At 41.5% G+C, this 26,107-nt stretch overlaps 4 protein-coding genes across 5 annotated transcripts; 2 read left to right on the top strand and 2 right to left on the bottom strand.

Annotated features, from left to right (window-relative positions):
• LOC8070299 lies at nucleotides 1,980-6,866 on the bottom strand. The gene is made up of 4 exons (XM_002447252.2): nucleotides 6,097-6,866; nucleotides 2,727-2,841; nucleotides 2,311-2,545; nucleotides 1,980-2,216 (listed from the first exon to the last, which is right to left on the bottom strand). Exons 1-4 carry the CDS (start codon nucleotides 6,648-6,650, stop codon nucleotides 2,056-2,058), a joined length of 1,065 nt encoding a protein of 354 aa, XP_002447297.1. The 5' UTR covers nucleotides 6,651-6,866; the 3' UTR covers nucleotides 1,980-2,055.
• On the bottom strand, nucleotides 10,621-15,972 carry LOC8070298 (reticulon-like protein B11). The gene is made up of 6 exons (XM_002447251.2): nucleotides 15,772-15,972; nucleotides 15,482-15,662; nucleotides 14,442-14,583; nucleotides 14,268-14,337; nucleotides 13,963-14,140; nucleotides 10,621-10,949 (listed from the first exon to the last, which is right to left on the bottom strand). The coding sequence occupies exons 1-5, from the start codon at nucleotides 15,818-15,820 to the stop codon at nucleotides 13,986-13,988; spliced, it is 597 nt and encodes a 198-aa protein (XP_002447296.1). The 5' UTR covers nucleotides 15,821-15,972; the 3' UTR covers nucleotides 10,621-10,949; nucleotides 13,963-13,985.
• LOC8082581 (transcription factor ICE1) lies at nucleotides 16,891-19,047 on the top strand. 2 transcript variants are annotated; one of them, XM_021463133.1, is made up of 4 exons: nucleotides 16,891-17,125; nucleotides 17,921-18,148; nucleotides 18,397-18,567; nucleotides 18,685-19,047. In XM_021463133.1, the coding sequence occupies exons 2-4, from the start codon at nucleotides 17,921-17,923 to the stop codon at nucleotides 18,766-18,768; spliced, it is 483 nt and encodes a 160-aa protein (XP_021318808.1). In that variant the 5' UTR covers nucleotides 16,891-17,125; the 3' UTR covers nucleotides 18,769-19,047. The 2 variants fall into 2 exon arrangements, with proteins under 2 accessions (XP_021318808.1, XP_002448735.1); XM_002448690.2 differs by having other exon boundaries at nucleotides 16,987-17,125; nucleotides 18,688-19,047.
• Nucleotides 21,569-24,589, top strand: LOC110436221 (methylthioribose kinase 1-like). The gene is made up of 6 exons (XM_021462676.1): nucleotides 21,569-21,847; nucleotides 21,940-22,249; nucleotides 22,371-22,545; nucleotides 22,638-22,839; nucleotides 23,388-23,602; nucleotides 24,083-24,589. The coding sequence occupies exons 1-6, from the start codon at nucleotides 21,647-21,649 to the stop codon at nucleotides 24,255-24,257; spliced, it is 1,278 nt and encodes a 425-aa protein (XP_021318351.1). The 5' UTR covers nucleotides 21,569-21,646; the 3' UTR covers nucleotides 24,258-24,589.

Genomic DNA, 26,107 nt, shown 5'->3' with positions numbered 1-26,107 from the left:
ATTTCATCTTGTGCGATTGTGATTGATACTTAGTTACATCTCTACTCTTCACCATCGGTATAAGAATCATCACTTACTCCTTTACTTGCTTGCTTACTTTGCTAGTTGTTTAGTTTGTGTAGCTTTGTCTCTAGGTTAAGGAGTAGAGCTAGATGTTGTCTTGCCTTGTTGATTTGGTTTAGTGTTTAGCCTTGTACTAGACTTGTGTAGATGGATTGTATAGCTTAGTTGTGCTATTGCTAGAATTGTTTCGCTATTTGTTTTACTAACACACTTATTTAGTTGAGCTTGTAGAATTTTAAATAAGGCTATTCACCCCCCTCTAGCCATTTGGACGTTACACCAACCTCTCAAAGTTAGCTATCAAGAGAAGATTAGTCATGTAGTCCTCCAGAGATTAGGACTAGTATTATTTAGATATAGTGAGATAGAGTGTAAGGGAAGAGTTTGGAGGAAGTGTTAGTCTATCGGTGTCTCCTCTACGGCATGTACCTATGCGATCAAGTTCTTTCGGAGCTTGCTTCAAAGATTCCCTTTATAATCAACTTCTACTTCAAGTAAGCAACATTGTTTATATTGTTCTTTAGGTTTGCGAGTGTCTTTTGAGTGCTTTGATCTACAGTCGTAGTTTAAGGTATAATTTATAGTGTAAGCGTGGTGCTTAGACTCGGATTACTCATAGATGCACCCTGCCATCTGGATCGGTGGTAGCTCGCGAGAGTGACTTTATAGCCTCGTTGAATCTTCCATAGTCCACATCCCCATTTGTAGGCCAAGTAGGACCTAGTTGCTAAGGAAAGCATCCTCTACTGGTGTCTTTTGTATGTCATATCATCTCCCTAGTTAAACAATACTAGATAGCTTGCAAAGGTTAGAACTAGAAGACCTTAGTGATCTTCTGTATGTCATATATCATCTCCGTCCTTGATTGCTTCTCAGGGGTTAAGCATAGACTTAATTGTGCTTACACGTTTTAATATTTAAAATCTCCGGATGAAAGCTACATCGGTATCCATACTTTTGCAAATTTTATCTGTACGTCTTAAATATACCAACAAGCTTTCTAGCATTGTTGACGGAAAAACAATTGTTGAGTTAACTTCAAATCTAGTTTAACCTTGTATTATATTTTTATCCTTATCTTCTCCTTTATCTTTTCTTTTCTATCGTTATAAGTTATTATTGTATAATTATGAATTTCTAGGCTAAGTTATTTACTTAGTTTGTCATGTGGATGGTGAGCTTACTAAGTTATTTTATGGTGATATAAAGAGCTATGTGACATGTGATGATGAGTGGCACCCGAGGAAAATGCAACTTCAGCTACCTTCTGTCTAGACTAAGGGTATTTCTATCGTTTTTGCAGCTCTGTTTGCTACAATTAGTACCAAATATGGACAGAATGACATAAGAGGTAAAAAAGTTCCAACCAGTAATACATATGACTGCTCGACTTTTTTAATAGCTTATAAATAATTATTAAATTTTATAATAGCACACAAGTAAAAGCCTCAATACACAAGAGCAATCTCGTCTCATATCTCTAACTAGAAAAAAAAGTTCAAACAACAATTTTTTTTCATCCAATCAATTGAGCCAAAAACAACCAATAATACTAGCCCAAAGAGAGTAACTAAATAGAGCATTAATAATCCTAGTTGCAATTGACATACCATACAGGCTTCATTGAATGTCCTGGCTAGAGTGGTAGCTAGCAATATTTGCACATTAAAGAGTTGCTAACGAATTTTAACAATTCTCCAAATCATAGCTCCAATCATATTATAACATATGCCTTATTTAGATCTGATTTTTTTTTTTTGAATTTTGACACTATAGCTCCTTTATTTTTATTTGACAAACATTGTCCAATCATAGAGTAACTAGACTTAAAAGATTCGTCTCACGATTTATAGACAGACTGTACAATTAGTTTTTGTTTTTATCTATATTTAATGCTCCATGCATGTGCCGCAAGATTTGATGTGACGAAAAATTTTGAAAAATTTTTGGTTTTTGGGGTGAACTGAAAAAGCCCATAGTATACTTGTGACATCAGCCTGCAGTGTAATACGGAATCTTGGAACTATCATGCCCTGCAACAAATTTTGTCCCATGTGGATGCTTGATACGATCGCTACATGCGTGACAACGCTCGTAGTCCTGATTCCCACTCATCACATAATCAATTTTCCTATTTATCTCATGACATCCACCTACAAAAGCAACATCAAAATATCGAATAAATCGCTGAGGAAGTCTTATAAACACGTACAATCATAAATAAACACCTTACAATAACAAACATACCAAAACAAGAATGATCAAGATTATGGACAGAGCTGACACACATGGTCTCCACATCATCAGCACATTCAGTCAACTCCAGAAGAACCGGATTAAATTTAAGCTCTGCAAAATACAGGCTTTTCTTAGCCTGATTATCATCCTGAGTCCTGGCAGTAAAGTTGACATGGGCGAATGTGGACCCACAGATCTCAAAAAAATAATTTGATAAAAGAACAGTACAGAGCTCAATCTTAACCTGAATAAACAAAAATAGGAAATATTTATTAGTTTATTACATTAGAATTGATCACGTCATGGAAAAGAAAAAAAGAAAAGAGCTTACAATTTTTTGCAATATTGTAGTAGTCAATTGCTAAATTAGCAAACTAATGAGCTGAGCATGTAATGAAAAAGAAAAAAAAAAGAAAAGAACTTACAGTGTTCTCGGTATTGTAGTGGTCAATTGCTAAATTAGCGTAACGATGAGCTTGGTGACCAACATTCTTGCCAGCAAGCTCTGCCTCCATCTCTTCTGCCGTCAAATGTTGCTCACTGAAATATATTGAAAAGAGTAATAAATTCAGGTCAAATATTGCCCGTTAAAATATACTCCCTCCATCCCAATTTGTAAGTCGTTCCAAGATCTTGGAGGGTCAAAACATTTTTAGGTTTGACCAAAATTATAGAGATAAATACTAAGAATTGTAACGTAAAGTGAGTACACTATACAAATATAATTAAGAAAGAATCTAATGATACTTAGTTGGTATCATAATAATAATTATTTTATCATATAAATTCAGTCAAACTTAGAAAAGTTTGACTCTCCAAGATTCTTGGAATGACTTACAATTTGGGATAGAGGGAGTATTCAAAAGAGTATCAGATTCAATGGTGGGTTAAACAAAACCAATTTTAGATATTCTCTATGCTAGACTATAAAATATGGCCACCTATGTTTGTACAAGAACATGGTGCATCTATTGAGTTTACTGTACTTCAACTATTACATTTCGTTGGATATACAAGAGTTGAACTGTTAATGAATTCTATCTCTTACCACTAGCTAAATGAATTAACTGAAGTTATTTTATAATAATTTAACTATTTCAGTGACCAAGAATGAAAATGCAGCTTAAAAATCCACATTTTTTATTAATTAAAATGGTTGTAGCTTGCAATGATAGAAAGCATGGGCAAGTTAAGAGTTAAGACTTCATCTCTCACTATCTTCCCAACTTAATTTTTCTGGTGTTGTGCATCCCTTGTAAACACTCTAGATGCTACTCACTCTCTACTCCTAATAAACAGATTAAACAGAAGACATTAACACCACTTCAATGTGCCTCTCAGCTTCAACGTGCCTCACGAACCCTTCCTGCTCTGGCAAACAACGCTGACAGGTGGGCCCCACACGCTCCCATCTCACCCGCAACACTCGCAGACCAGCCCAGGCAGCAATTACGACCCCCTTTCCCATTCCCCGACCCCGATGCGCCCGACCTTCAGGAGGCACGACTGCGGCACTGGCACCGCACGAGGCTGCGAGCCACTGGGCACTGGGCGTCAAGCCATCCGGCAACCGCACCCCCCTCTCCGGTGGCCGCCCTCGCCTACTCCGCAAGGCGCCCGTCCACCGGCGCCGTGGAGCCAGCCAGTGGCCATCCAGCAGGCCTCTCGTGAGTGCTTGTTCTTCTCCATTCCACTACTTTCCCCCAATTCCTAAATCTCATTGTCAGTAAATGGCTTTAGGGATTTTCATTTTGCGAACCTAGAATTGAATGGAAATTGTTGTTATTTTTCAGGAATCTGTTGTAATATACTATCGCATCACCAGGGAACAGCGCCCATGCTCGTCACCCTGGTCAACTAGGGACTCAGTGCCCTGATAGAAGATGTCTTGGTCGCCAATCACCACAGCAGCAGCACATACCGATCTGCAATTCTACATTAGGGAAAGGTGATGTGTGCTAATTGCTTGTTTTAATCAGGAATGCAGCAGCATGTGTGCCAACAATCGGTTTTTCTCTGTTTATAGTGTACAAAAGCTTAGGTGGAGATGTGATTCCAATTTCACTTCAATCGGAATTGGGTGTGGTTTTGCACATGATTTTGTAAAATTGGTCGACCTACATGGTTGGTGTTGCAATCAGCCATGAATGTAAGATTGTTTTATTTCTGTAGACATCAGTTAAGCTTCAATTTTTTATTTGCCTCACTGGCTTTGTCAGTTATACACCACCTTTAAGATGTCCTATTTCCAGGTGTCAGGTACCAATCACAACTCCATGGTAACTGAACTTCAATTGAACTCTTGAACTTTGCTCTGCACTTAAACTTTGGTCAACAAAAAGTGCAGAGATAGTAAGATGGGAGTTTTTTAATTTCATCTTCAAATTGGTTGACAAGTATATTCCTCTACTAGATATTAGGAATCTCGTTAGATGCTTTCATTCTTGTGCAGTTGTCTTTTTGTATCAATGGAAGAAATTTGGTCAATTAAAATGTTAAAGTAGCCCGGCAAGCTGGTTTTGTCTTAGGTTGTGTAACAGGCAGCCGAAAAAGAAGGCTAGAAGAGCAATCAAGATGACAAGCTGCTAAGAAAACACTATGCAGCAGCTAGTGGCCACTGATGCAAAAGCAACCTTGATGCCATTAACCATGCTGTTGCCCAAGGTGGACAAGTAACCTAGGATCTCGATTTAAGCACCACTACGAATAAAAAATATAGTAGGGTATGTAAAAATCTTAATCATAAACAGTAAATAATTTGTGGCATTGGCATTGGTATATATGGATTGATGAGTATTACATATCAACGCGATATAAATTTTTTACCCATAGCAACACACGGGTATTAGCTAGTTCAGATGGATGACAATTTATATCGTGAGGTAGTGACATAAATCTGTTAGGTGTGATTCATCCTTTTCGATGCAATTCAGTTATTTTTTTAAGAATGTGAAACATCTCTTGAATTGTAGGTCAGAAGCTAGGCTGGAGCTTCTCTCAACAAGACATTAGTGCTATTAACGCCAATGACCTAGTGGTGGCAGGACACTCTCAAGTGCTACTGCCTCCCAAACATGAAATAGTAAGAAGTTTGTGACGATCTCTTACAAATTTGCAGTTTTAGACTTTTAGTGTCGTGCAAACTCAAGAACTTGATGTTTTGTGTGTTCGAGTGAAATACTAAACTTGATCTATTACATTGTTTATAGAATATTCTAATGAAATATTGATTCTGAAGATGAGTGTGTATTATGTACATGTCAGTGCTGTGTACAATAAGAACTGGTGGACTGGTGGTTATGAAATTTAATTTCTATGTGTTTTAATGAAATATTATTTCTTATTACAGGACTTCACTGTCAGAATAAAAAAAAACATGGTATTTCTGATGGTTTGGACAATCAGCAAGACTCAAATAAGCCCATCAGGATTATTCATCCTGTTGATGCCACATCAAGACAAACATGGTATTTCTGATGGTTTGGACAATCAGCAAAACTCAAATAAGCCCGCCAGGATTATTCATCCTGTTGGTGCCACATCAAGCCGTGTTCTCCCTACCAGTTTCTGGCTGTCCAACCTAGTTCAGTTTCTGGTAATGCAATAACGAGTTCAATATAAAATAAAACTGCATAAACATATTACGTAGGACCTACATGTTGGTAGGATCAACATATTACTTAGGATCTACATCTACATGTTGGTAGGATTTGCAGGGTATCCATCAAGTATTCAAGTTGATGTTTTGATCATACCCATGAACAAAAAAAGGTAAAAGGAAGGGGTTTAACATACGGTGTATCCAAGAGGACGCGGGGTCGTAAGGTGAGTCTGTTGCCGTTCTTCTCGACGTCGATCATATGCTGATAGAACCTGGCCATTTTCGCCCTGGCCTCGCGGAAAGCGGGCTTATCCTCCTCTCTGAAGCAGTAAATCTCATCACTCATGTCCAAGCAGTCCTCGAGAAGCTCCTGCATTGTCATGGGTCTGTTTCTCAGGGAAGGATGAGGTAGGATGCGAGGGATCCTCCTCCATCTCCCAGGCGTCCTCTTCCTCCTCGCGGGGGCCTCGCCTGACCCTGCCGCCACCACTGAGCTCGAACCAGCCCGAGCTCCGGCTACCGAGATCGAGCCAGCCCCAGAGCTCGAGGTAGGCACATCACCCCCTCTTGCCGGCAAGATCGGGGCCACAGAGGTCGAAGAAGTCCCACATCCCCCTTCCGCCAGAGATATCGAGGCAATCCCCGACACCAAGCACGGCAAATCCGCGGTGACCGGGACGATGTATCCCGGACGAACTTGGAACGCCGACAAGGTCGCATACAGCTCTTCCAGGGTGGGTTTTTTCATCTCCGTCGCTAGGGTTCCTCCTCGCTAACCGATGGGAAAGAAGTGAGAAGGGGAGGCTATGGGTAAGGGAGGGAGCCGCGATGGGGTCGGCCGGTGCGGCGGGGACGGCCGGAGCGACGCGGCGCTGGCAGGGGCAGGGAGCGGCGCGGGGTCTGGATGCGAGGTCGTGGGACCGAGGGCGGCGGAGCGCCCCGGGGCGCGAGCAGAAGCGTCGCGAGGGGCTTTTTTTTTTTTTAATACTGTGGACCCGACGTGGGGTGGGGATGTAGAAGCGTGAGGCAGACCGTTGATGGCAGATCAAACGGTGAACGAAATGAGGCGACATAGCCGGGTGTGTGATCAGGGCCCGGCGGCCCGGTGATGAAAACGAATACGGACAAATATCACTATATATTATTGGTGGGATTTGAATTTAAATACGGATAATATTAATTTTATTGAATAAGATATTAACTGGATGTAACGTACGATTTAAATATTCAGATATAGATACGGTACCGGATGTTGAATATTCGGACTTAGATACATATAGATCCGAACTCCTCTAAACAAATTCTTTCACGAACAGATCTAAACTCTTCTAAACGAATTCAATCTCAAATACGGTTAGAAAATATCCACACCATTTCATCCACCTGGCCATGGGCCCGGTGGAAAAAAAAAGGTCAAGTACATGCCTTTATCCTTTGATTGAGAACTCTTGCGAATCAAGGCTGTTTGTGCTCCATCACTAGCACACACATAACATAATTGGAGTCATCACTAACAGAAAGTGTTTTGCGCCCTAACAAAACGCCAGTGTCCTCACAGAGCGGGGTATCCGGATCATACTTAGAGCCTCTCACGACAGAAACATTTTTATATATACAGAAGGTCAGAAGCAACGCCATTCACATATATATCCACTAATCCAAGCTAACTGCTTCAAGAACAACAAAACCCTGCTAGGAGTAAGCTTCATCCTCCTCAGTCATCACTCTATGCTATGGTTGTTCGTCACTGTTCTTTTTCGTTTATACTGCGATGAACTCTTGAGTAGCTGACCCCTCGGATTGTTGAATGCACTACAAAACGACGGAACCTGAAGTGTGTCTGCTTTGCTTGCCTGATGGATGCTTATTCGATCGACAGCTTTGGCAAAGGAGGATATGATCCGACAGTACAAGCTTTATCTGAACTGCATATTAAAGAAGCTGCTTCTAAATTCTAATCCAAAGCAGAGAGATATGTGTAGTGCTGAATGTAGGATAAAGAGAAGCCACTGCTGTGCCCTGTGACCCTACAATTTGGTTCACCACAAGAAGTGCTAAAAAAAACTTGAACATTAACACGAGCTCTAACTAGTACTGAAGCTTTCACTAAAGTTGGGTGGCGACAAAACATTTTTAAGCATCGGGTATGGTTTGGCTGAAAGTACCGTGAGAAAAGAACACTGCTAACTTCGAAGGTGCTCATAGGGGTAGGGTTTGCGTATGTGTGTTCATAGGGTTGAGTGTGCGTGCATGTTGAGTGTCTGCGTTGTACTGTGTAATCTCAAAAAAACTAATAGAAAAAGTACAGCTTAATTGTCTTTTTAGCTTATGCAAAGCCCATTCGTACCTATAATTGCCAGTGAGTTCTGACACTAAAATATAAGAAAGCTTCGGACCCAGCCCCAAGGATATGTTTATCGCACTATGAAGACAAAATGACTTATAATTTAGAATGTAAAGTCTACTTATAGCTTTGCTCTGTTCTTATGTTCAATAGAATTTTGAGAATCCAAGTTTATTTTACAGCACTCACAATAGGTATTCCATATACAGAATAATAAATCAAATTTTGAGAATCCAAGTTTATTTTACAGCACTCACATAGGTATTCCATATACAGAATCTCTACAACTAGAAATTATAGAAAGAATACATCTGCCACACCCATGGTGAAGCCACAACTCACATTCTTTTTAGCCATGATAGGCTATCCTATCAACCTAGGCTCCACTCACCCATGCATGCAAAATTATTTTAGTAAATTTAAAAAAGTCATAACTTTTAAACCGAAGATATAAATTAAATTCTGATTGCACCATTAAATTTCTCGTAACAAATCCTTCAAAACAAGATCACACATAGATATATTTAGATAAAATTTTATCAATTAATATTTATCGCTACAACTAAAAATTATAGAGAGGAGCCATCCACAACTTTCATCCCTTTGGTGGTCTTTTTTACTGTGCGATGACACGCTATCGCATCAACTTAGGCCCCACTCATCTATGCATGCAAAATTATTTTAGCGAATTAAAAAAAGTCATAACTCCTAAACTAGAGATATAAATTAAATTCTGATTGCACCATTAAATTTCTTATAACAAATCCTTCAAAACAAGATCACACATAGATATACTTAGATAAAATTTTATTAATGAATATTTATCTTACAAAGATAAAATATTTTCTTTTATTAAGTAGAAAAAATATTCTAGGTTCAACAAACAATGTTCAGTCTTTGTAAAAAAATGTTATCGATTTAGAAGAATAGTATTTTGGTTTTAGGTTTATGAAACTGATATTACAATATACATAAAAATACATAAATACATGACATAGATAAAAATAAAAAAAAACTAGAAAAAAAGCATAAGAAAAAAAATAAAAACACAAAATGGAGAAAAATTCAAATAATGTCAAAGGGTTATTTTTTAAATATCGTAAATATATTTATAGAACATTAACATCACTAAATACATCATAAAACATCATTAAATATATTATAGAACATCACATCTATTATAGATTACATGTATATTAAGTGAACACCGTAAGAAACATCATAGAACATCACATGTATATTACGTAAACATGACATACACAATATAGAACACTAAATATATACTACATAAATATCACATATATATAGAAAATAAAAATAAAAAATAAAATTACTAAGAAAAAAATATAAAAACAAACATAATTAACAAATGGTAAAAAGTGCATAGAGCAAGTAAAATGAATAATTTAAATAAGGATAAAAATAAGATTAAAAGGAAATAAAATATAAAATAAGAATGAAGAAACATAGGAAATCTAAAAAGAAAAAAAGAAAAACAAATAGAAGCAAGGAAGAACAATAAAAATAAAACCAAAAGAAAAAGAAAATAAAAGGTAAAATTAAAACAAGAAAAGAATAAGGACAGTAAATAAAATAAAATCGAAAAACAAAAACTAAAAAGAAATGAAAAAGGAAGAATATAGACAGAAAAAATAAAATAACAATGAAGAAACATAGAGTATGAGGATTTTAAAACCCGTAACAACATACGGGCATTAACCTAGTAATAAATAAAAATGTAGCTCGCAGAAACCAATATGATCTGGCTATTGCTCCCTCTGTTTCTTTTCATGAGGTACAAAGAATTGAAAACACCAAACTTCATAAATTTTTAAAAAATTAACAATCAAATTATATGCATGTTAGTACATAAAAGCTCTGTCATATTGACATTTCATAAATCTTTTAATACGACAATGACTCAATAGCAATTGATATATCGTGACAGAAATTGATGGTAAACGTCCAGTAATATAGACTGGTCTAGACCATTGCACGCATTGTCAAAAGAAACGGTGGGACTACAGGTAAAGCAAAGCAGAACTGTCGACAAAAATGCCCATCAGTTCACATGATGCATCTGTCTATGTAAAATACAACTTATTAGGTACTCCCTCCATCCCAATTTATAAGTCATTCAAAATCTTAAAGAGTTAAAGCATCTCAAATTTGGCCAACATTATAGAAAAAATAGAAAGGTTTATGACATCAAATAAATAATACTATAAAAATATAACTAATGAAGAACCTAATGATACTTAGTTGGTATCATAGATATTATTAGTCAAACTTGAGATGTTTTGACTTTCCAGGATTTTTGGAATGACTTATAATTTAGGATGGAGGGAGTATTTCAGAAAATGAGCCACCTGCAGATGGGCATCAAATGAGCCCCACAAAGTCCCTCAGAGCAGCCTAAAATTAAAAATCAGTGACAGAAAGATCATGACTAACAGCGCAAGCAGGCCACATACTTGTATGTACGCATTACATTGTCTCAACATCTTTCAAGTAAGGTATGCGCCCATAGTAAACCTCATGTTCAAAAAGAAAAATACACAAGCCATCTCATTTCCTGAAATGAACAGCGCACATCAAAACCTCAGATCAGCAGATCGAGAATTAATATTAGTGGACGATCACAAGTATCGAGAGCCAAAGATGAAAGGCCCACTGTCAACTCCACTTGATAACCAGATGTTCCTGACAAGAAACAATTAATCATTAATAAGAAAAGCAGCAATTATCAGGAACAATTTCAACTCAAATTCCAGGAAATGCACTTTTGCCAGGGAAAACCTCAAAAGCCAAAACCAACCACCACAGAATACAAGAAGTTACTAAGCACAAGCTGTGTATATGAATGAAACTACATAGGGCAAAAAAAAAAAGGTTGCTGTTGAACCTAGGTTCAAATAACAGTAGGAGTAGATTGTCTTTATAAAAAAACAATAGTCTGCAGGAGCTAGGCCCTGACTTGCTGTTATGTGGCTGCTGGGGATCGAGGGAGATGGATTGAGATCGAAGGAGCGGCGCTGATGGCGTGAACAGTACCCGCGGATACTGTTCACAGGGAGGCGGCTGTGAGAGCGAGAGAGGAGGCTAGGGTTTTGGGCGCTAGGAACGCCAGCCGCGGGGCTCTGCCCACGGCCGGCAAGAGAGAAGGGATTTCCTTCTAATTTCTTGCTTGATTAAATTGATACATCTCCTCTATATAGAGAGGTTTACTTGACTTACAAGCAAGACTTACTTGACCTCTAAGCAAGCGACTAATTAACCCTAATGGGCTAAGGCCCAATAGGTCCTTGACTCTTCTAACACTACACCCCACCTGGACATGCAGCTCGTCCTCGAGCTGCAACTTAACAACGACACTAACAATGACTCCGCAAGACACAAACGTAACACCTAAAAACAAGTCTTTTACATCTCGGCTTGTTTTATTATTCTCAACTAGAAATAGATTGGGACTCTTTAATTTTAACCCCTGCACATAAGGCGGACACCATCCACCTGGATCCCATGGAGACCATCTGGATGAAAGATGTGCTTGTGTGTGGCCTCCAGGAAGTGGTCGCAATAGGGACCAGCGAAGGCGCCCTCGCGGTGGTCGGTGGCGGAATCTGGCGACACTAGGCAGTGCGCTCCCACCGATGACACCATACCTTCTCCCCGCTGGACGGCTGGGCTTCCAACTGCCGACGCCGAAGACTTTGAGTCCACCCGCAGGAAAAACAGCATGCACGCTGCCCGTGGGCGGAACCGCAATCTGAAAATCCCCGACGCAGCGGATGAGATCGCAGTCCTCCACGTGGTGGAGCTGCAAATAGGTGCAGGGCTGAATCAGCGGCAGATCACGCATCTTTCGCACCCGCCGACGTGCAAGGAGGCCACGCGCAGCAGCTTGCAGCCGCACTACCGCCGACGCCTGGCAGCGAAGCGTCTTCTCCGCCAGCTCCGTCGCCATCGGCTGCTCGGTCTGCTGCAGCATCTTGCCCTCATCTCGGACCTGCTGGAAGCTGGTACCCCTATAGAAGATCCCATCGGTGAATGGGTGCTGGATGGTTGGTACACCGGGGAGGACAACAGCATTGGTGGAGGGTGGTGGAGCAACTGTCGTCGTGGCCGCCGGGGTGCTTGCCATCGTGTGCACCAGCCCCATCGTCGATGCTAGAGCATAAGACGAAATCGATGGAGGGGGCGGCATCCATGGCTGCTGGATGGGAACCAGGGCAGATGGATGCACGCCCTGGAACGAAAACGTCGTCGTCCCGTAACCAGGCATCCCGTGCAGGAAAACCTGTGACACCGGCTGCTGCTGCTGCGACTGCAGCGTGGCAAGATATGATTGGATCTCGGCAACAGAAGACTGGAGCTTGAGGATCGCCGCGGTCAACTGTTCCGGCGTCATCGCAGCGGATGCCGAAGAAGACACCATGGCAGCAAAGGATCCTTGGGAACCTGACATCTCCGATACCAGATGTTATGTGGCTGCTGGGGATCGAGGGAGATGGATTGAGATCGAAGGAGCGGCGCTGATGGCGTGAACAGTACCCGCGGATACTGTTCACAGGGAGGCGGCTGTGAGAGCGAGAGAGGAGGCTAGGGTTTTGGGCGCTAGGAACGCCAGCCGCGGGGCTCTGCCCACGGCCGGCAAGAGAGAAGGGATTTCCTTCTAATTTCTTGCTTGATTAAATTGATACATCTCCTCTATATAGAGAGGTTTACTTGACTTACAAGCAAGACTTACTTGACCTCTAAGCAAGCGACTAATTAACCCTAATGGGCTAAGGCCCAATAGGTCCTTGACTCTTCTAACACTTGCACTGTGAGTGAAGCAAATAGCTGTTAAAATCTGCTTGATTTTGTTCCTACAACTACAACAGTTTGTACAGTCAGCTACAAGAAATAAGGTAAAGACAACTAAGTAGTGCAAGTTGCTGCTAGAACATAAGTCAAATTATTCAAATTTGGTGTCACTCATGAACTATTGATCAGTTGAAAGTGGTAGCCGTACCATTCATAACATGTTTATGGCCTAAATACAGGGTTCTGTAAATATTATTATAATCTAATAGATGGGAATGTTGTTACTTGTTAGTATTAAAATATTTTGATTTAATTTAAGAAGGGTCTGTAGTAGGTTGTGCCTCTAGCTTTTTCCCTTCTGATGTATGTGGCTCTAAGAATGCAAGGTAAGCTATTATGCAATTGTCTTTTACTGCATTTTTCTTGGCTTCTTGAATCGTGACGTCATACGAGCATGAAACCCTAAATTTCTCATGGTCACCTACTTCGACAGTTAATAAATAAACATATATCATGAAAGAAAAACTAATCCACTCCCTCCATCCCAAATTATAAGACGTTCCAAGAATCTTGGAGAGTCAAAGCATCTCAAGTTTGACCAAAATTTATATGGTAACATAATAACATTTATTATACCAACTAAGTATCATTAGATTCTTCATTAATTATATTTTCATAGTATACCTATTTAATGTCATAAATCTTTATAATTATCTCTATACTTTTGGTCAAACTTAAAATGCTTTGACTCTCCAAAATTCTTGGAATGCCTTATAATTTGGAATGGAGGGAATATCTCATAATGGCGTGTGTAACGCTAATATACTATGACATGGAAGCTGTTCAATTTAATTTGCTTCATACTAACGATAAGTAATATATTTATGTCGAGTCATATTAAACTCACCACAATATAGCAAAACATTTCTTTTACTCAATCTTCTTCTGCTTGGCTGATTGCCCAGCCCTGGTAATGATGGTATCTATGTGCCTCGATAATACACTGTGCGCTACACCAAGCTTTTCATCAACCTGATCCTGGTACTTCTCATAGAGTGGTGGAACCAACAGACAAAGCATTACCCCTAGAAAAAAAAACAAATGGCAAGTTTAGTACGCACAATGAGCTGTCATAAAAGAACATTAGGTAGTTTGTTTATAAACAAGGAACCGTAGATCCAAACAACCATGAAGATAATTAACAGAACTCACCAATGTAAATGAGCGTAAGAAAGTTGAAGAGCATTCCAACGAATGAAACCACCCACAAAATCAATATCACCTTTTGCACCAAGGAGAACAGGGAAAAGGAAGAATATACATAATTAGAAACAGACATACAGTAGAGAGTGCGTGAGAAACTGAGAATCTCAGAGAAAGACAAACCTTTATAAAAACTTTCCTATCTCTCTTGATGGCGATGTCTTGACCAACAGCCAGCAGCCTATTGATCCATACAAGAGCATGATCTGCAGCTTTTTCAACAATTGCATCTGAAACCTCAAGATTAGGAAGAGGTGGAAGAGGCCTGCAGAGGAACCACAAAACTCGTTCAGATTACCACTCTGAATGGACAACACATAGCCTAGTTACAACGGAAGTACAGTGTACATTGCTGATCACAAAATATCACGCAAAATCACAAAAATCTAAATATCAATTAGAGACATTGCAAAATAAAGACCAAATCAATTCCAGGCAATGAGGAAACCTGATTACGCTGCTTAAAATTCAAATGCATTAACTTCTATGAAGTTAACATATCATACACAATGACTTAGTGCTACGAGTTGCCAAAGCAGAATATGAACGATGACCAACATCAAAAGACAAAAGTAGAGGCATAGAGCACTCAGTACAGAGTAATGAGTGAAACACCTAGTCCTGCCTTGCATAAGGGACAGTACAAACATTACTACAGGCTATGGAGGAAAATGCCACATGCTAGCGGAATAGACTATCCAGCTGTTATGTTAACTTACTGGTAAAGTAAAGCCAGTCTTCCCTTTGCACAGAAGGGATCATGTACTGATAGTACATGATTACAAATGTGGTGAAGGTGAAATGGAGATGCTTTAAGAAAAGGGTAAACAAGAGGATCGCCTGCCTACTTAGAAGATAGATGAAGCCTTAACATTAACAACAGCTCCTCTTAAGGATTGTCCAGATTATTAATAAGCATTAATGATGCCACATATGCTGAAATCAACTCGTAAGATCCTTAAAATCACTAAACCATACACTATTTTGGTAGTGAGGTACTCGAAGAAAGGAACAAGCTACATCCAAACTGATAGGGAATTATCCGGTTTTGTAACAATCCATCACAAACTATTCCCAATTCGTTAGAGGCTAAGCACCGCCCAACAAAGCACCGCAAAGCAAAGGAGCGAACGATCCCATATCAGATCTCAGGCTAACCGCACCTGTTGAGCAGCGACGCGGACTTGGCCCAGAAGAAGAGGATGGCGACGAGGAGGAGCAAGGCGTTGGACAGGACGGAGGGGAAGCTGTAGCCCGCGCGCTCGAAGACGAACCAGACCGCGGTGGCGCCCACCACGGCCGCCGCCGAGGCGTTCCTCCGCCGCCACAGCAGCAAGTCGGCGACTGGAACGGGTCCCCGCGCGAGGAATGTTAGGAGCAGTCAGGGATCGGCGGGATTCCGCGGGGGCACAGCAATTTTAACAATACCCAGAGAGAGGAGGGACGCGCGTACCTGCGCCGCCGCCGAGGAGAGCGTGGAGAGATCGCGGGCCGGTGGCCATGCGAGATCGCCGGGGCTAGGGTTGGGGCGAGGATTGGACGGAGAATCTTTGTTCCGGTTTGGCTGTTTTGAAGCGGGGAGTGGTGGAGCACAGCGGGAGCGGAGACGACGACACACCAGATGAGATCTGTACCTGTGCCAGTAGTGCTGCTTTTGCCGTGTTGCCTCGGGATCGACGGATAGTAGTCGTTGACATGTGGGCCATAGCACGGTAAGATTACCTTTTTCCCTCATAACATTTTGCGTTTTCCTTTTACATGCAAAAACATTCAAATAATTTTCTTTATTCTCTTATTGCGGTTGTTCTCTCCTCATGTGCCCGGCACTGCACAAAACTCCATACAGGATGATCAATTCTGTGTTCTAAGAACATTTTTAAATATCTTTTTAAAATTTACTCTCCTAGGACATCGTTTTGGTGCCACGTTCTCTTTCGTCCTGCCCACCCGAGCCGTGCGTCCCGTCCCCGTATTAGGAAATTGTCTGGCCACTCGCGATCCCCTCCCCGATCCCCTCCCCCTCCCCTATTGCGTCCACGCGAGCGCCATCGATCCCAGCGCCTCGATCCCCTCCCTGGATGAGAGCGGCCGCGCCCTGAACCCCTCCCTGGACTACAGTGATCCCGCGCCCCGATCCCCTCCATGGATGTCTGCGCGAGTGCCCTACGCGAGCGCCCTACGCGAGCGCCGTCGATGCGCTCCGCCACCGCCGTCGCCGCCTACATCCTCGTGCTCCGCCGCCGCTTGCATCCTCAGCACATCAACAGATAAAGCTCTGTCTCCTCCAGAAGCATCGGCCCTCCATCCCCGTGCTGCCGCTGCAAGGTCTGCTCCTTCCACCCGAACTCCGCTTTGTCCCCACACACAACGTCGCCGCCTCCCGAGCGAGCGCGAACTTCGGTGGCCGCCCGAGCGACTGCGACCCGCCGCCCGCTGCGACCCTCCGGTGGCTGCGCCCGCTGCCGGCGCCCCCGTCGTGGCCGCGGCCCGCGCCGCGAACGCCGGTGGCCGCCCGAGCGACTGTGACCCGCCGCCCGCTGCGACCCGCCGGTGGCCACGCCCGCTGCCCGAGCGACCGCGCCGGTGCCCGCTGCCCGCGCTGCAAACGACGGGGATCCCCACTGCCCGAGCGTTTGCGACCCGCCGGTGGCCGCGCCCCGCTGCCGCGCGAACTCCGGTAGCCGCGAATGCCCTCGTGATTCCTCGCCGCGAGACGTGCAGGGCGGCAGCGGAATCTCGGCGCCTCCATCGCATCGAGTTTTGCTGCGGTTCTTCATCGTATCAATCTGGTTTGCCGTTGTCTTCTGGTATGTACTCCATCGATCTGGTCGTGTGCTTCTTGCGCCACAGTCGCCGCTATGGCTTTGTACCGTCCACCGCTGCTCGTAGGTTTCCCATGGCCGCCGCCGCTGATAGAACTGCGTTGGTCATCTCTAGCCGTAGCCGGGCCTGGTCCACGCCTGCTGCTGCTATGCGATGCTGTGTGGATGCTGCCGTTGTGCGCTTGTTGCCGATGTGTGCTTGCTATGTGCGCTGCATGTTGACACCGTTATTCTGAATGTTAACTGCATGTGCTTTCGTTTCTTTGGTTGTGTAATTCAGAGATAGGGCTATAAAACCATATTTGTCTTATGGCTTGAGAAATTGGTTGTGGATTTCCTCTTGTGACCATGTTTTGTGTGACTGATTGATTCATCCACAATGCTCTTATATGACATACGAATTTTTCAGTCATGCATTAATTTCTTGCCACATGGAATTTGTCATTTCTTATTACTTTTGGTGTTCTAAATATTCTTAGGCACGCCCTGATTCAGTTGTGTGAAATTAACAGGGCCATGCACAAGATGTTGTCGAAAGCGACCCATCAACTCATAGCTTGCACAATAATCATGTTTTCTTTCTTTCTTTATGTTCTTGACAATTCTTGTTTTTTCTGGCTTTAATTTGTTTCTAACTATTTTCGTATTCCTTAAACAATTCACACACGCTTGAATGCTTCACCATGACAATTTTGTTTAGTGTAGCAGGCCGGACAGGTCGGTTGTTTTTCTTATATCCTGTTGTTGATTCTCATCAGCATTTCTCTTCTGCTGTGACAGATGGATAGGGCTTCTATCCTTGGTGATGCAATTGAGTATCTGAAGGAGCTCCTGCAGAGGATCAGCGAGCTTCACAATGAACTCGAGTCAGCTTCAAGCTCTTCGTTTGTTGGACCAACATCAGCTAGCTTCAACCCATCAACACCAACATTGCAGACATTTCCTGGCCAAGTCAAGGAAGAACTTTGCCCAGGATCATTCCCCAGCCCTACTGGACAACAAGCTACGGTGAGTCCAAATTTGGTTATTAATGTTAACTTAGGCACCTCATTTAATTCAGTTTTGTGGTATAGCACTACCTAAGCCTGCTTCATGATTCACATTCGTACACTGAATGTTTTACAGTCCGTGTTAGTACATTTATCAGCTGCAGGTCTTCGTCATCCCTTTTATGAGAAATGTTCAGGCAAGCACTGACATGTAACGGTACTGATTCCTATGACTCTGAGCGAGGCATTACTGTCTTGTTTGTTCAGGTTGAAGTAAGGATGAGGGAAGGGCATGCAGTCAATATCCACATGTTCTGTGCGCGCAGGCCAGGCATCCTTCTGTCCACAATGACGGCCCTCGACAGCCTAGGCCTCGACATCGAGCAGGCAGTCATCAGCTGCTTCAATGGCTTTGCAATGGATGTCTTCCGAGCTGAGGTCTGTTGTGGTCACCACACCAATACCATTTCTGCTGAATTCTGATGGATTCAATTCAATTCAGCCTAACCCACCGTTGTAGCTCACCCCTCTTCATGTCTCTGTTGCCTCCTCCAGCAGTGCGCGGATGGTCCTGGAATGGTGCCTGAAGAAATTAAGGCCGTGCTGATGCACACTGCCGGTCTCCACAACGCAATGTAGCCGGTCCGAAAACAGGCCACCACCAGGATGATGATCGTCTCTACTAAGGGCTTCGATTCGGAAGCGGCATACACTGTGGTGGCCATTGGTTTCTGGGGGCAAGTGATGGATTTAAGATGAGGCTCGCCATCTCAGGGCATGGCATGAGACATGAGTGATGCTGTAACTATGGATTTTCTTTAGCCTAATGTTTGTTTTCTCTCTGATACTGTGGTGTAATAGAATCTATTCTGCGTGTTAAACATATAATGGTGAATGGTGATGTGATAATTAACATCAGATCCAGTGCCTGTTTGTCAGAAATGATGCACAGGGAGATGAAAGGGATGAGAAAAATAAAAAATTTAGGGAAAAGTATCATCAAGAAAAGACTGAAAAAATACAAAACATCGTGGACGATATGGTCAGAAAAAAACGGGTAATCCTTGGTTTGTGAATTCAATATTGCCATTTTTAGGGTTTCATTGGTATTTAAGTTTTATTATAATATTATTATCTTATTGTGCGATATATGTATTTTAAATAAAAAATATTAGCTATCCCGTAGCAACGCACGGGCACGCTACCTAGTCTCTATATAAATGTAAACTACGTATCATTTGAAGGGTCATTTGAGTAAAGTTGAATTTTATATCTTGTACCATCCAATAACTCAGAGGATGTCTATATTTAGAGATCAAATAAAAAAAGTTGTTAGAGGGTTTTTTTCACCATAATTTTTGTTCTTATAAATTAGGAAAGATTTTAAGAGCCCCTTGTAGTTGCTCTAAAGTCTTTTATCCAGCCATCTAATAATTAGTCAAACGTTCTTACAGTATCTCCAAGAGGTTTTTTAGGGGGTGGGTTTGGGACTGCTCCGCTCCAGTTTTTTCAATTCTGTTCCACCTCCGCGTTGCCAAACACATCTAGCTCCACAAAACTTCGCTCCATGTTTTTTCTGAAGTACCTTAAAGGGTACTCCATTTTTTGGAGTTTGACACTCCCACATAAAGTTGTGAGATAATTATCTATATTGTTATTCATTAATCACAGATTAATTCTTGTAAATGTTTCTCCTCCCGACGCCACGACCAATTAACAATGTACTCGAAGTTTTTTTTACAAGAACATTGCACTTCAAAGTGGAATACTCGAGAGAACTTGGGCCTTGTTTAGTTCACCCTGAAAACCAAAAAGTTTTCAAGATTCCCAGTCATATCGAATCTTGTGGCACATGCATGAAACATTAAATATAGACAAAAACAAAAACTAATTACACAGTTTAGCTGTAAATCACGAGACGAATCTTTTGATCCTAGTTAGTTCATAATTAGATAATATTTGTCACAAACAAACGAAAGTGCTACAGTACCGAAAAGTTTTCACTTTTCGGAACTAAACAAGGCCTTGGCGTTAAACCATCTGGACGGAAGGATAGTGGAAGTAAAGATGATCGCCTGTCTCCAGTTATTTATATTACAGAAAGCACATGAATTTTGATATGACCACTCGCGTAAAGTTTAAGTTGTCTCTCGTTAGAATTTTGCTGCGGGATTTGTTTAGTTGCAATTTTCTTTTTTACAAAATGAATATTGTAGCAGTTTCATTTGTACTTGACAAACATTATTTAATTATAGACTAATAATTAGGTTTAAAAGATTCATCCCATAAATTATAGGTAAATTGTGCAATTAGTTATTTTTTGTATCTATATCCAATGCTCTATGTATATCGTGTAAGATTCAATGTGACGGATAACCTTAAAAAAATTAAAAAAAATTTGGAAAGTAAATAAGGCCTCAATGTCCAAACAAAGATTTTGCATTTATTCTTTGTTCGAGCTTTCCAAGTGAAGTTGTTGTTGTTTTTTAAAAAAATAAATAAAAAAAGAGCTAAGTAAGTGGATTTAGTTGCACAGACCATTTGACATCCAACGCCATCGAATGATTTCTATTTTTTTTTTTGGAAGTTGAGTTAGTTCTCGATCAAATATAATAAATTCGCACTAGAGCATATTTGAATTTTTCCTATTGTTAAGGCTTATTTGGTAGGTTTTCTTACGAGAGGCTCTGTAGAGAAGCCGAAGCTGTTTTGACGAATCTACAAATTATGGTTTTATCAAAATGGTTTCGGCTCCTCTGGAGAAGCCAGAGCCAAAGCCGGCCCTTATTCTTTACATGTAAGGCCTTGTTTAGTTGGAAAATTTTTTTGATTTTGGCTACTGTCGTACTTTTGTTTGTATTAAACAATTATTGTTCAATTATAGATTAACTAGGCTTAGTCTCACAAATTACAGGTAAACTATATAATTAGTTATTTTTTAATCTATATTTAATATTTCATGTATTCTCTCTATCTCAAAAAGACCGTTGTTGATGATTTTCAGACATTTTGTTTGACCATTCGCCTTATTACAACTTTTTATATAAATATCGCTTATTTTGATATAACTTATTTACTCATTAGAGGTACTTTAATAATAACTTATCTATTTTAGAATTCGCATAAAAATTTTGAATAAAATGAGCAGTCAAACATGATTGGTCAAAGTCAAAAACATCGATTTTTTGAGATAGAGGGAGCATGTGACTATGTAACATAAAATCTTAAAAAAATTTAGAAAGAAGTAAACCAGGCCTAAAAAAATACACTGTCCACACATTTGCATTCCCCGTTGTGTGCTGTCACATTCGGTTCGACTATTCGAATGCAGCAGGCAAGAATCGGGCCTGCCCAGTGCCTATCCAAAGCAAGTCCAGGTTCAGAGAACTGAAGAAAAACTCAACCATAAAACCCCACACCACCACACTGCAGATTCCTCACGGCCCCCCCTCTCTGTCCATCCTCTGCTCTCCTCTCGCCGGCGCCCGCGTCGCTCGAGTAGCAGTCAGCCTCAGCCATGGCCGCGGAGGCGGAGCAGGGCTTCCGCCCGCTGGACGAGGCGTCCCTGCTCGCCTACATCAAGGCCACGCCGGCGCTCTCTTCCCGCCTCGGCGGCGGCGGCAGCCTCGACTCCATCGAGATCAAGGAGGTCGGCGACGGCAACCTCAACTTCGTCTACATCGTGCAGTCCGAAGCCGGCGCCATGGTCGTCAAGCAGGTCCGACCCTCACCCCCACAGCACACCCGCTCCTCCTCCTTATTAATCCTCACTCTGACGGCGCCGGGCGCGGGCGAAAACGGAACACGCAGGCGCTCCCGTACGTGCGCTGCGTGGGGGACTCGTGGCCCATGACGCGGGAGCGCGCCTACTTCGAGGCCTCCACGCTGCGGGAGCACGGCCGCCTGTGCCCGGAGCACACACCCGAGGTCTACCACTTCGACCGGGCCATGTCGCTGATGGGGATGCGCTACATCGAGCCCCCGCATATCATCCTCCGCAAGGGCCTCATCGCCGGCGTCGAGTACCCGCTGCTCGCCGACCACATGTCCGATTACATGGCCAAGACGCTCTTCTTTACCTCCCTCCTCTATAACAACACCACGGATCATAAGAACGGAGGTGAGCTGCTTCACTGCTATTGAATCGCGCGTTGACTAATGGCTGGTACGTGGCCATGCCTGTAAAGGGGAGATGTGCATTAGCTTGACGGGATTTGCAATGGGCTGTGCTGTGGTTGCAGTTGCTAAGTACTCTGCGAATGTGGAGATGTGTAGGCTCACGGAGCAAGTTGTGTTCTCCGACCCATACCGTGTCTCCAAATTTAATCGGTGGACCTCGCCTTATCTTGACAAAGATGCTGAGGCAGTTCGACAGGATGACGAGCTCAAGTTGGAAGTAGCTGGACTGAAATCGATGTAATGACCTCAACGAATATGAATAGAGATAATTGGCACCTAGGTTTGTTTCTGTACATGGCAAATGTGACTTATTTGATTTCCAACTGCAGGTTTATCGAGAGAGCTCAGGCTCTGATTCATGGAGATCTCCACACTGGTTCTATCATGGTGACCACAGGTTCAACTCAAGTCATTGATCCAGAGTTTGGGTTCTATGGGCCAATGGGTTTTGACATTGGAGCCTTCCTTGGAAACCTGATTTTGGCATACTACGCACAGAATGGACATGCTGATCAAGCAAACGATCGTAAGGTATGTATGAATGAATCTGTTAACTCGTTAATTTTGCACCCTTTTGTAACTCCAGTAGTAGTATTAATACATGGTTTACTCATACATGTACTTGGCTTCTGTCCATACCAAATTCTTCTCTCCTTTTTATGTTATCTTGGTGTCAAACGCAGTTGGGTTGCTTTGTGTAGTTTTGCTTGTTTCTGAGTTACTATGGTTAGTGTCAGCCAAATGTCTTCGGAGTCTACTTTGGGTCTACTTTTCTGATGGATATATGCTTGGAATATGATGCTAATGCCTTGTATGAGAAATAGTGATTTTTCTGATACCTGGGGGTAATCAAAGTGGTCATGTTTAGCATAAAGAGGATAGTACTTGGCAGACAAAAATATAGCGGCCCAAAATATGTCTTTGCGTTGGATAACTTAATGATTGATGGGATCTTCAGTAGTAACGTTACTTAATGGCTGTGTCAGTTTATCATAGAGCATGCTGCTTCAGCATGCAGCATTCAAAATTTATTTTTATGTTGTTCTGCGCATGAACTTAGTGTTCCCTATCTTTTGCAGGCTTACAAGAAATGGATCTTGAAGACAATTGAAGAGTCTTGGAATTTGTTCCAGAAAAAGTTTGTTGAACTATGGAATAAACACAAAGAAGGGAATGGGGAGGCATACCTGCCTGATATATACAACAACTCAAAGCTTGTGAGCGTTGCTCAGAAGAAGTACATGACAAACCTATTCCATGATAGTCTTGGGTTTGGTTCAGCCAAAATGATCAGGTAACTGCAGATTAGATTTGTGAATAATGTTTTTTCTTAAAGAGAATATTTCTAAATAAAAACACTTTTTCTTGCTAACAGACTGCTATGAGATATAATAACTGGCTTTTTGACTGAAACGACAAAACCATACTGAAGCCAAATAATAAAAATATTTTGGATTTTAGTTTTGATGCAGTATCTTTTTTTTTGTGCAAGTGTGCGTCATAAAACCATACTTTTCTGGAGTCAGCTTTGATGAAAGCGAGTTAAGTAAAAAAAGGGTTATGTTTCACGCTGTTTAGGCATGCTGTGCAGTGAAAAAAGTATATAGAATTTTCAAAAATGTTTGCTCGTTACTTTTCCAAATGAAAATGCTTTTTCACAAGGACTATAAGGCACATTTTAACACGAGCTTCAAACTCTAAGCATACATATATTATTTTTGTTTTGCATTCCCACCTGAATATTGTTTCCAAAATTTGGTTCTTCCTTATACAGGCGAATAGTTGGAATCGCTCACGTCGAGGATCTCGAGTCAATTAAGGATGCCAGCAAGAGAGCAGAGTGCGAGCGTGCTGCCCTCAGTTGTGCAAAGGAGATCCTCAAGGGAAGACGCCAATTTGAGACCATCGAGCAAGTCATTGAGCATATTCAATCGTTTGACCAGGACTGAGAAGGCGGCAGTCTATTTTTGCGCTTAAGGAGACATACTTTCGTCAATTAACCCACACATACCTGAGTATCGGTGAATCGTCTGTTTTGAAGCACCGGTTGTTTGTGTTTTCTGTATTGAGATTATATGATGAAAAGGTGCCCATTTGTGGTCTGATAGTTTGGACTGTGTACACTACCAGAGTAAGATCTTATTCTGCCATAGGCCCCTTGGTTCTGAATAATGAAATGTACGAGATTTCTCCGTGACTATCTCAGTACATTTAGATGCTTGTATTTTACCAATAATTTTTGTTATGATGGTCCTTTGGCAAGTACTGCCTTGTTATTGTCTTCGTAATCTTGATCTTGGTAACTAAGACCTGTTGGCGTCCATGCCGTCTAGGAGGATTTACATCTCTAAATTGAGGTCTGAAAATGTCAATTCAATCGTCTTAAACTCTTAATGTTGTTTTCTTTGGACATCAGTGAACTGTAGCGCACAGTATTATACCTCACTGTAGCACGGGAAGAACTGTAGGTTTGGGGCTCCGACCGGATTCACTACAGCAGTATCGGAGCCAGCGAAGGAGTGCCGTTTGTTTGAAGGGGAATGAAGCCCTGAAAAATGGGCTTGTTCATTTATTGTGTATTGGTTGCCCTGGAACTGGAACTATTTCAACTGGAACCATAAGCTTATTTGTATTAACAATTTAACATGTATTAGCTGGAATAGTTCTACCCTCAAAGCCAGGCCAAACGAACGAGGCCTAAACATGTCCTTATACTAGGATACCAATAACACATGTTGCTGTCTTTTTTTTTTCTCCTTTTGTTTCTGATTATAGTACATGTAGATTATTTTTTCTTTCCTCTCTTATTAGATAAGAGTCCATGTAGATATTTCTGAATATCGCAATGAGCTTACCAAGTCGAATGCAATGATATCCAGTTCTTGCAGTAAAGAGTCCAAAAAGTCCAACGAAAATACTCAGACAGTTACAACATGAAAACACACTTGTTGCAACAACTGTCATCTTAAGAGGAGAAGAATGCGGCAACAAAGTAGAGATGGAGTTGATTTAAAGAAACTAAATCGTTTGGTGCACCATCGAAAACATGCGATTGCAACATTAAAAAAGATTTTTGATCTCCATCTCTATCTTGATCGAAACAAAACAATGACATCCAAACAAAAAAAGTCATTGCAAAAAAATCAACGTAATTATTGGTGCATCTAGTTATAGTTGTTGCGGCATATAAAAAGATACTCATCTCCATCTCGATGAGAACATATCAAAATCCACTGATTATGCGATGCAATGCAACATTCTCAAAAGAGGTCATGGCAACAAAATCAACACGAAGGAATATTAGAGCATTTCTAAGGGTTTTGCATTTGAGTAATTTGCTAAAAAGATCCAAAAAAGGTATCCAACGGTTTTGCATTTGGAGTTTGCAATTTGGGCAACATGGCAAATGGGGGAGCAAACTTGGCAAAAATGCCAAACTGTGGACGACTTTGCAAACCCGATCGCGCAAGCAAAGTCACGCACGAGGAAAGCACGCGCGCCTGGAGATCTTCTATTTTTATCCTTTGCTAAGTCTAAATGACAATTTCCTTGGAGATGACCTATTTTTATCCTTTGCATTTTGTTATGGCAGTTTGCAAATAGCAACAAATGTCAAATCAATTTGCCAAAGCCTTTGGAGATGCTCTTAGTTAACCCTAAACCCTAAACCCTACCCTAAACCCTAAACCCTAAATCCTAAACTTTACATCTACTACAACAGAGTGAATCATTAGAAATCGAATGGCAAAGCATCAGACATCATGTGTTACAATATCACATAAATACATCTGCAACATGT

The sequence above is a fragment of the Sorghum bicolor genome, chromosome 6 (genome assembly GCF_000003195.3).
Source record: "Sorghum bicolor cultivar BTx623 chromosome 6, Sorghum_bicolor_NCBIv3, whole genome shotgun sequence".
NCBI classification, from domain to species: Eukaryota; Viridiplantae; Streptophyta; class Magnoliopsida; order Poales; family Poaceae; genus Sorghum; species Sorghum bicolor.
Note: the sequence above shows the minus strand (reverse complement) of the source record. Positions and strands in the feature narration are given on the sequence as shown.